This window comes from Plecotus auritus (genome assembly GCF_963455305.1).
Source record: "Plecotus auritus genome assembly, chromosome: 9".
Taxonomy (NCBI): Eukaryota; Metazoa; Chordata; class Mammalia; order Chiroptera; family Vespertilionidae; genus Plecotus; species Plecotus auritus.
In genome coordinates, this window is record NC_137783.1 from 115,996,181 (window position 1) to 116,007,690 (window position 11,510).

Consider the following 11,510-nt stretch of genomic DNA (forward strand, 5'->3'; position numbering starts at 1 on the left):
GATCTATTCTTACCATGTCAGATGAACTGTAAGGTTTGTGTTTACCTGTATCACACTTAGGACCTACCAAATGCTGCCTAACCGATTGCTTAAATTCATACTTCTTCTAACTCTCATTTTATACACTTATAAATCAGTTATTATGGCTGTAGTTATCACTGTTATTAACACCTGTAGGTGTCAAGTGCTTTTTCTTATTTAATTTATTTAACAAACAATAATTTGCATTTACTGTGTGCTATGCCCTATTCTAAGCACATTACATATATTAATTGGTTTATTTTTCACAAAAACCACATGAAGTAGTACTATTATTTCTATTTTACATGTAAATCATTTGGGGCACAGAGACATTAAGTAGATTGCTCAAAATCATGCAGCTAGGAAGTTGTGCATCCAGTGTTTGAATCCAGAAAGTCTGGGTCCAAAACCACTATACTTTTCAATTTAGTTTTCACAGCAATCCCATGATGCTGGTATTATAAATTTTCTTCAATTTACAGGTTAGAATGCTGAGTCTTGGGCAGATCCAGTAGGTTGTCTGAGAGATTCTAGAGAAATCAGGTCCTCTTGTTCCATGCACTTAACTAACTATACTGTGATGCCATGAGCAGTCTAATGATTTCAGCTATTATTAATTCTAGAGGATTTGAGTTTTGCTAATTGGAAAATAATTTGAGTCAAAGACCAGTGACTAACATTAATTTCCATATATGTTTAGATAAATAGATGGATAGATAGAAATAGATAGATAGATCCTAACATATATATATATATATATATATATATATATATAGAGAGAGAGAGAGAGAGAGAGAGAGAGAGAGAGAGAGAGAGAGAGATGCAGCTAATCAATGATTCTCTTTCATCACTGATGTTTCTATTTGTCCCTCTCCCTTCCTCTCTCTGAAATCAATAAAAACATATTTAAAAAAAGAAGATCTGAGATGATGGTACATCGGGCTGGTAGTCAGTTGTAGTGTAGTTAGAAATTAACCTATTCAAGATATAGTTTAGGTAAAAGACCAAAAGGATTTGCTGATTGACTAGTATGGGAGGTTAAAAAAAGTTTAATAAATTGAGGAAACCTCAGAAATTTTTAGCTTTGATTATTCTAAGTGGGTGTGAATGCAATGTCAATTAGTTAAGGAAAAGTGATTTTCCAGTTAGCTATTGCTGCATAACAAGTCACTCAAAACTTATAGCTTAAAACAAAATTTTTCTTTTGTATTCCTTTTTTTTCTTTTTGTGAGTCAGAATTTCAGGTTGGGCTTGTCTCACCATTTCTCCTCCACAAGAAATTTAACAGGAGTCATTTAGTGATATTCAGGTACACTCAGAAGCCTGGCACCTTGGCAAGGATGGCTTGAAACCCTCTCCCTCTCTACGTAGTCTTAGAGTCTTTCCATAGGTCTTACCAGCAGAGTAGTTGAATTTCTCACCTGGTGGCTCACACTCCAACAGCAAGTGTCCCAAGAGGCTAAAAAAGATTGTTCCCTATGACCTAACCTGAGGAGACCCAGAGCATCATTTCCACTGTCTTCTATTGGCAATAATATAATATAATATATAATATAATATAATATAATATAATATAATATAATATATATAATATAATTAATAAAATAATAAAATAAATCACTAACGCCAGTCCAGATTTAAGGGGAGGGAAATTAGATCACATCTTTCAGTGACAAATGAATAGCAAAGACTTTGGAACCATCTCCAATTTACCGTAATCCCTCTGACCACAATTACTTATCTACTTCCCACATATCAAAATACATTTATACCTTCCTGTATTTCCTCAAAACATTATGCCATTACAGCATTGGCATTGAGTTTATCATCATGAGATCTAGATCAGGCATGGGTGAGGTTCCTTGTGCACAACTTCTTTTGATTTGAAGACCTAGGAACTAATGTGACAAGACATATGAATATGACTTCTACACATCTATCAGGTACTATTGATACAGGCATTGAAAAACTGCAGTAAATACTTCTTTTCATAAGGGAGGAATATGGGAGTCACCCAGCAGCACTGGCCCATGGAAATTGCAAAATCCAACTAGACACATGCTGCCATGTTTTTTTAAATCAGTATCTAGTTCTGCTTTTTGCTAATGTTTCTGTGGCTCTTGGCTCTTCCTTCTGAGCTTATCTTTCAATCGTCTTAATCACCCTTCCTTTTACAGGGGGGGAAAAAATCCCATTTTATAGCTGAACTAGGGGCTCAGTGCACGAATTCATGCACCTTGAAAGGAACTGTGGATCACAAGGCTGTGGTGGGTACAGGGGCAGGTCTCGGCCCATCCTTCGCACCCCCACTGGGGCCCTCCCACCACGGCCCCAGTCCCCTGTCTGCCAGCCCCACTCCTGCCACCGCTGCTCCCACGCACTGATGATGCTGGCCCCACTCGCACCCGCTGACAGTGCAGAGCAATTGGGGCTGGTGCTAGCAGCGGGTGCAAGCAGGGCTGGCACTGGCAGCAGATGCGAACGCCTGGCAGAACCGCAGCATGCAGGAGCAAAGAATTTTCAGTAACCACCAGAGGCTCGCCCCGATGACAGCAGTCTGGTGCCCCCATTTACCTGCTCCACCATCCCGCCACAGCCGATGCCCGCCATATTTCGCGCTCTGCTGCCTGCTGCTGATGCCTGCCATGTTCTGCGCACGCCCCCTGGTGGTCAGCACACGTTATAGCAACCGGTTGTTCGGTTGTTTGGTGGTTGGGTTGTTCTCCCATTTGGTCTATTTGCATATTAGGGTTTTATATATATAGACTCGAGGACCGGTGCATGAAATTTATGCATGGGGGTGGTGGTCCGCTCAGCCCAGCCTGCACCCTTTCCAATCCAGGACTCCTTGGGGGATGTCCGACTGCCGGTTTAGGCCTGATGGGATCAGGCCTAAACCAGCAGTTGGACATCACTCTCACAATCTGGGACTGCTGGCTCCTAACTGCTCACCTGCCTGCCTGCCTGATCACCCCTAACTGCCCCCCTGCCAGCCTGATCACCCCTCACTGCCTCTGCCTGCTGGCCTGGTTGCCCCTAACTGCCCCCCCCCGCCAGACTGATCTCCCCCTAATATCCCCCCCACTGGTCTGGTCGCCCCTTACTGCCCCCCCTGTGGGCCTGGTCACCCCCAACTGCCCCCCCCCGCTGGCCTGGTGGCCCCTTACTGCCCCCCACCAGCCTGGTTGCCCCCAACTGCTCCCCCGCTGGCCTGGTCACTTTCAAATGCCCCCCTGTTGGCCAGGTCACCCCCAACAGCCCCCCCTGCTGGCCTGGTTGCCTCCAACTGCCCCCCTGCTGGCCAGGTCACCCCCAACTGCCCCCCCTGCCAGCCTGGTTGCCCCACCCAGCTTGCTATTCAGTCATTTGGTCATCCCTCACTAGTGCCCCTGCCGGCCTGGTCGCCCCATACAGCCTGCTGTTCAGTCGTTTGGTCATCCTTCACTAACCCCCCTGCTGGCCTTGTTGCCCATGCAGCCTGCTGTTTGGTTGTCCGTCCGGTTGTTTTGGTCGTGACGGCCCCTGGCTTTTTATATATTAGGACTAGTGGCCTGGTGCACGAAAATTCGTGCACTGGGGGAAGGGGTCCCTCAGCCCGGTCTGCCCCCTCTCACAGTCTGGGAGCCCTCATGGGATGTCCTACTGATGGGAGCGGGCCTAAGCCGTAGTCTGGCCTCCCTCTGCATGAGGCACCCTGCCTATCAGGTATATAGATACTTTCTGAAGGCAGCATGGACTCCTTCCTTATATCTTTCCTCTATGGTTGGAGAATAGGGGACTAAAAGGTGGCCAGGCCTGGGGTTTTTGTAGGCAACAGAAAGAGAGAGAGGGCTGGGGAAAGTCTAGACATGGTTCCCTTCAATTGTCCTCCCTTTCTTCGGGCCCCTCCCTCCATTTTTTCCTTGTCATGGTGGACACTTGGGCCTCGGACCAACAGGAGCCCAGCAACAGTGGGGTTCAGCCCCCTCACTTCTCAGCTGAATGTACAGCCACCTCACATTCCAAGTGGGGCTAAAATGCTGGGAATTCACACCTCCCGGCCTTTCCCCTCTCAGTTTCTTCCTTGGGTCTGTTGCAAACTTCACCGAGACACCGAAGCAGCTCTGCCCTGGTAGTTCTGCACCTCCCCCCACCTGGGCGCCACCAGGCACTCTTCCTTGAGGTCTCCGGATCCATAGTCTGCGCTCAGAGAAGTCACCCAGAGCCCATTCCCCCGGGCAGGTGGGGTAGGAGGGCTAGCTTGGAGAGCTGGAGGAAGATGGCAGAGTAAGAGTTGGTATGAACCAGTGCCTGCTCAGCCAGACTTCCTAAGCTCCCCACCGGGCCCAGGCCGGGCCCCTTCCCTGCGCCGGGAGGATCAGGGAGGGATGCAGGAAGCCTTGAGGCAGCCTCATGCAAGTCCCCGCTGCAAGTCCCCTCCTCTCTCTCTCTCCGAGAGGTCAGCACTTCAGCCCGCTCGGCATGCTGCACACACAGCGGCATTCGGTCGAGCCTTTGGTCGTTTGGGATGTTGCGGACACTGGCTCTTTATATACAGAGATAGTTTTCTTGGCCTATTTCTCGCCCATTCTAAGTTGAGAGTCCAAACCTCCTCACTTTGCACTGTGCAAGCTGATATTCGTCAAGAACTTTGTGAGATATTATATCCTCATGCCTTATTTATTTTATATCTTGAAGTCTGTACCTCTGGAGCCCCATCACTATTTTGTTGACTCCCCCAACCCTCCTCATCACTGGAAACCACCAATGAATATTCTATGTATCTATGAGTGTATTGTGGGTGGTATTTTTTTTTGGAGGGGGGATTGTTTTTTCCTTTGTTTCGCTTTTCAGATTCCACAAATAAGAATGTATCATTCTCTGATTTATTTGACTTAATACCCTCAAGTTTCATCCATGTTGTTGCATAATGGCAATATTTCATTTTTTATGACTGAGTAATATTCCATTGTGTGTCTTTACCACATCTTCCTTATCCATCATTAGTCTATCAATGAACACTTAAGTTGCTTCCATGTCTTAGCTATTGTAAATAATGCTACATTGAGCATAGGTATTCATATATCATTTCAAAATAGTGTTTTTGTTTTCTTGAGGTAAACACCCAGAAGTGGAATTGCTGAATTACATTGTAATTCTTTTTTTTTAGGAATCTCTATAATGTTTTCCATAGTAGCTGCATCAATTTACAATCTCATCAACAGTGCACGAGGGTTCCCTTTTCTCCACATCCTCACCAACACTTTTTAATTCTTGACTTTTTAATGATAGCCACTCTAACAGGTGTGAGGTGATATCTCATTGAGTTTTTATTTATATTTCCCTCATGATTAGTGATATTGAGTATCTTTTCATGTGCATATTAGTCATCTATATGTCTTCTTTGTGGAAATATCTATTTAGAGCCTCTGCCCATTTCTTATTATTGAGTTGTTTTGTTATTGAATTGTATGAGTTCTTTATACTTTTTGAATATTAACCCCTTATCGAATATATTATTTGCAAATATATTATCCCATTCAGTAGGTTGTCTTTTCCTTTTGTGGATAATATTCTTTGCTGTGCAGAAACTTTTTAGTTTGATATAGTCCCACTTGTTTATTTCTTCTTCTGTCACCTTTACTTTTAGATTCATAGCTCTCAAAAATCATTGCCAAGACCAATGTCAAGTAGCTAACTGCCTATGTTTTCTTAGAGGATTTTTGTGTTTTCAGGTTTTATATTTCAACTTTTTAATTGATTTTGAGTTAATTTTGTGTATGGTGTAAAATAGTGGTCTATTTTTATTCTTTCTGTGGCTGCCCAATTTTCCCAACACCATTTATTAAAGAGACTGTCCTTTCCACATTGTATATTCTTGCCTCTTTTGTCATAAATTAATTGATCATATATACATGGGTTTATTTTTTATTCTCTTTTCTGTTCCATTTATCTACGTGTCTGTTTTTATGTCAATACCATACTATTTACTATAGCTTTGTATTATAGTTAAAAATCAGTAAGTGTGATTTTGTTCTTCTTTCTCAAGATTGCTTTGGCTATTTGGGGTCTTTTGTGGTTCCATACAGTTTTAGGATAGTTTGTTCTATTTCTGTGAAAAATGCTATTGGAATTTTGATAGGGATTTCATTAAATTTATAGATTTCTTTGCATGTACAGACAGTTTAGCAATATTCTTCCATTCCATGCACATGGAATATCTTTCCATTTATTTGTATCGTCTTCAATTTTTTTCATCAGTGTCATAGTTTTTAGTGTATAGATCATTCCCTTCATTGGTTAAATTTATTCCCAGGTATTGTATTCTTTTTGTAAATGAATTGTTTTTTAAATTTGTTTTTCTGCTAGTTCATTGTTAGCGTATACAAATGCAACTCACTTTTATTTATTGATTTTGTATCTTGCAACTTTATTGAATTTGTTTATCAGTACTAACGGTTTTTTTAGTGGAGTCTTTCCGTTTTCTTTATATAATATCATGTCATCTGCAAATAGAGAGATCTCATCTTGTTCCTTTCTGATTTGGGTGCCTTTTATTTCTTTTTCTTGCCTACTTACTTTGGGATTTATAATTACTCTTATGGTTGTATCAATATCCACAAATCTGTATTACATCTTCCTTTACCTTTCTTATATTGGTTATTTGTACTTTTTTAAAAAAACATTTTTCATTATACATTCAGTAAAAATCAGTAAAAAGACCAATCTTTGGCATTGTTGGTCCTCTTCATCATATGTTAGATTTCTGTTATATTAATTTCTTCTATTAATTTTATAATTTATCTTCAACCCTGCATTTTATATTACTATTTTTCTACCTATTAAAATTTTATGTAAATGTTATTAATTTTAGAAATTTTTATTTTTGGTATTTCTAGTATAATTTTTCTTCAAAGAACTTACATATCTAGAGCACAAGTTTTTATATGTATCATTCAGTTGTTCTTAATTTCTATATATTTATTTTTCTTTGACCTATGGGTTAGTCTATTTCCAAATATATGGATGTTTTCTAGTTAACGTTTTGTAAGTGATTTGTTACTTTATATAGAGAGAATATGTTTTATATAATTGAAAACTATTAAAATGGGTTGATCTTGTTTTATTCCCCAATATCTGCTCAATTTTTAAAAATATGCTATATTGAAAACTAATGTATTTTCTGTAGTTGGTTGCTGTGTTCATATATGCTCTATGTATGTTCAGTGATGTTAGTCTTTTGTCTCAGATTTTGTACATCATATTACTTAAGAAAGTGTTAAAATATACTATGAAAAATTAAATTACCTTTTTCATTTGGATTAGCTAAAAGCTGAGTTTTATATTTTCCCCCAGCTATTATATTTTTTCTTAACTAAGGATTTACATGTGTCAATAACATTACGTAGAATTGCCAAATAATTGCTATAACAGCCATAAAGACCAACCAAGAACATATATTTTTGTTAAACTCACAAAATAAGCATAGGCTCACTTAACAATTTTGCCAAATAAAAACTAGAAGATCGCCAAGGACTTCATATAGTAGTACCTCTTTTATAAAATCCAAATGTGGCCCATAATTTCTCTAAGAACCCTGTATGTGTACTTAAGAGTGGATGGTCCATTTCTCAAATACCACCACAGTGGGCCCTTCTGTTCTGTTTATGATCCAGTACAGAATCCTAAACAGTGCATTTGTTCAGGATCCATGTAGAGACTGCACAGCATTTAAGATCCCAGGTGGCCAGTGTTATCCCATGTATGGTAAAGACTTAACAAAGTCCTTTGACTTTTCTAAGGAAAAATTTTACTTTATGAACTTTCTATTTATCCTAAGTCCTGACAAAAAATGGAATGCAAGCTGTGTTACATGCAACATTGGTTATAACAAAAATGATTCTTTACTTGTAAAGTGTATCTAGACTGAAAGGACCCTATAGGAAATATTCTGGTTTTTTATGCTTTCTGATTACAGTGATTCTTATAACTGGAAACAATGCTTGTAGGGACCCTGGAGTTATACCTGACAGCATTATTAGATACTAGAGGCCGGGTGCACGAATTTGTGCACAGGTGGGGTCCCTCCACCTGGCCAGTGATTGGGGCCAATCAGGGCCATCTCTCCCAGTCCCTGCGGGAGGTTGGCCGGCTGGGGAAGGACCGCGGGAGGGCTCCAGGGCATGTCTGGCCCCATCTCACCCAGTCCCGATCAGCCAGCCCCCAGCAGCAAGCTAACCTACCGGTCAAAGCGTCTGCCCCCTGGTGGTCAGTGCTCATCATAGCGATCAGTCGACCGCTTGGTCGGACACTTAGCATATTAGGTTTTTATATATAGATGTTGTTCCCAATTTAACCATGTAACTTCCAAGCTGGGATGTCTCCTCTTTCTGTGCTTTCTCTTAGGAGACAGTGTGAAAACCCATAGGGATTATTTATGCTCGGCCAAGAGAAATGGCTGGTATAATGGCTGGCATGGTGAATATGTTAGTTATGAAGTTCTATATGTGTGTTTGGCATGCTATTTAGTCATTGTCTTTCACTGGATGCTGGTCATTGCATTTGAACAATTATTGGTAGGAATAATTGAGGATTGAGTTGTTCGTTTGCATATTCAGTTCACCTTATTGAGGCACCACCATCCTTGACCATCTAATACCCAAGTTCAAGGCTTGAGAAGACTCTCTAGTTCTGCAGGACTTCAAATCTGTGCAACACTTGATCATATCAGGTTTCTCTTATTCTAATGATATATGTGAGGTGAATTAATCAGATTTCTCACCTAGATATGTCCTAGGCTTTGACTTAGGCCCTTCCTGTCCCAAAAGAACACTAAATCCATGGCCTGGGAGGTCTGACTTGAATACTTCTTTCATGGAAAAAGCATTCTGGAGTATTAGGTCTACTTCTCTAGGTTCTCAGAGTTCCTTATTATCCTCTCACATGATAGTTAAGATGTAGTTACCATTTTGTCATTTGTGTTAGTTGTGCTCACCATGGAACTGGTTAAAATTAGCAAGCCTGGCATTGCCTCAAATTTTATGCATATAAGTAGAAGATTAGACTTTCACAGATGTCCACATGTAAGCACATAGTTGACAGGAAGTGTTCTCAACTCCTACATCTTGGCTCAAATGCTATATTCCTACTTCCTGCCCCTCACAGGTAAGTTTTCCTTGTTATGCTCTGCTTTCTCATTCTCCATATCACCGTCCCCTTTGAATAGTCTGAATCAATAACTTGTTGGTTTTATTGTCATACTACCAAAAGCCTGGGACAATCCCTGGAATATAAGAATCATTTAATATAATTTTTGAATATAAGAAGGAACAAATGAATGAATGAAATGAATAATACTCAATGAGTCTGTCACCAAAAAGGTAGATTTTTGTGGCTTAAGCACTCAAAAGGGGACAGGAAAGGTATATAAATTGGTTGTTCCTTAAGCCTCTCCAGCAGGCAGTCACAAATTCAGTTCCCTCAAGTTTCCTGAGCAGTCCTTCCTTTGGGCCTTCCCATGAACAAGTCACTCCAAGAGTTTGTTCCACTCAGTCCCTAAGAAGTTAAGGAAACTTTCTCATTCCCATATACAGGTTAACAGGATTCAACATGACAGAATTCACAGGTCAGTCAGCAACATGAGCCAGAATCTTAGGGGTCCACAAAACCTGCCAGTCCTCAGCAGATAAGCTTCCTGCAAAAAATAAAAAACATTGCTACCAGTTTTCTACTGGTTGCACTTTGTCATTTCCTCTTAGAATGCACTTAGTTGTAAGTATAATTACCACACTCATTTTAGGATAAGATACTATTGAAAATGGACATAGTCTTAAATGTTTTGAGGTAGAAAAACCTTAACTTATGGCAGAGAACAACTTTTTAAACACACATATATAAATAACATTGTTAAAGGATTACACAGTGTGCCGTGCCAGCATGGCCAAGGGTGAACCTGAGGAGGGGCGATGAAGGATTAAAGAAGACAGACAAGAGAATACAGCTGGGGCTCCGCGATCTCCGGTGCCTGGATGAGGACACAGAAAGACCCAGCCTGCAAGCCGAGGCTTTGTTTTATAGTCAGAGCACACAAAGCAAAACACGGGATGTGGTCAACATGTTTACAATGTTCTTGTGCATTTCACCTTGTTTTGGCAGCACTTGTTGCACCTCCCACAGCCCATTAGCTACCTAGGAAGGAACTAGGGAGGGCTATAAGGTCAAGCTTAATTATGCTAAGAGGGCTCTGCCCCCCAAGCTGGGACTTGTTTGTGGCCCTGCCACAGGTCAGTCTGAGGCTGGACCCTATAGCCGCTCCCTACACACAGATTAGGAGTTTTTCATGTGAGCCAATATGTGTTTCTAATAATAAACTTAATGTTATTAAAGGTAACTCAGTATGGACTTCGACTTTACAGTATGATATCAGATCAACCCTCTACCTTCACTAAAATACTCTATACTGGCTAATAACTAATGGACAAATATATTTAGACCACAGACATTCAATTTCCTTTCATTTATTTATTTGTATTATTACATCAAATCCTATGAAATATTAAGCTTCAGTGAGAAAATATTTTTCTACCAAACATTCTCTTTAGAGCTCCCTTAATCTCACTGTTTCTGAGGCTGTAGATGATGGGGTTCAGCATGGGGATTACCACCATATAGAACACGGACACCACCTTGTTCTGATCAGTTGAATAGCTGGACTTGGGCAACACATAAATGAATGTGACGGTCCCAAAGTACAGACTTACTGCTGTGAGGTGGGCAGTGCAAGTGGAGAAGGCCTTGTGGCGCCCCTCATTGGAGCGCATCTTCAGGATGGTGATGAGGATGTACATGTAGGAGACAATTATGACAAACACAGTGAACAAAATGATGGAGCCAGCTGTCAATGAAGGGACAACTACAGGGATACTGTTCTCAGAACAGGAGAGTTCAACTAATGGAGCAAAATCACAGAAAAAATGATTGACTCGATTTGGTCCACAGAAGAATAAAAAATAGTAGCAAATAGTAAAGGAGGAAGCATTGAGAAAACTACCCACATAAGCCACTATGAGGAACTGAACACAGACTTGTGTGGACATTTTGGTTGAATAAAGCAGTGGTTTGTATATTGCCACAAAGCGATCATATGCCATGATAGCCAGGAGGAAGCACTCAACTGCCCCAAAGACAGCAGTTGAACCAAGCTGGGTGCAACATCCATGATAGGAGATGGGATTTCTCTCCACCAGGAAATTAACAAGCATATTGGGTGTGACAGAAGTTGAAAAGCATATGTCAGCAAAAGCCAGGTGGCTCAGAAAAAAATACATAGGATGATGGAGCTGAGAGGAGATTCTAATAAGAATGATTGTGCTGAGGTTACCAGATATGGTCACCAGGTAGATACACAAGATGATCATGAAGAGGATGACTTTAAGGATGGGGTCATCAGTTAAGCCCAGTAAAATGAAGCCTGTCACGGCTGTGTGGTTGCCATCCCACAGGGAATCCAT

At 41.0% G+C, this 11,510-nt stretch overlaps 1 protein-coding gene across 1 annotated transcript; it reads right to left on the reverse strand.

Moving 5' to 3' along the window:
- Window positions 1-10,562: 10,562 nt before the first annotated feature.
- On the reverse strand, window positions 10,563-11,510 carry LOC308234199 (olfactory receptor 5P76-like; the record flags this gene model as incomplete). Its single annotated transcript, XM_080641626.1, has 1 exon — window positions 10,563-11,510. One exon carries the CDS (start codon window positions 11,508-11,510, stop codon window positions 10,563-10,565), a length of 948 nt encoding a protein of 315 aa, XP_080497752.1.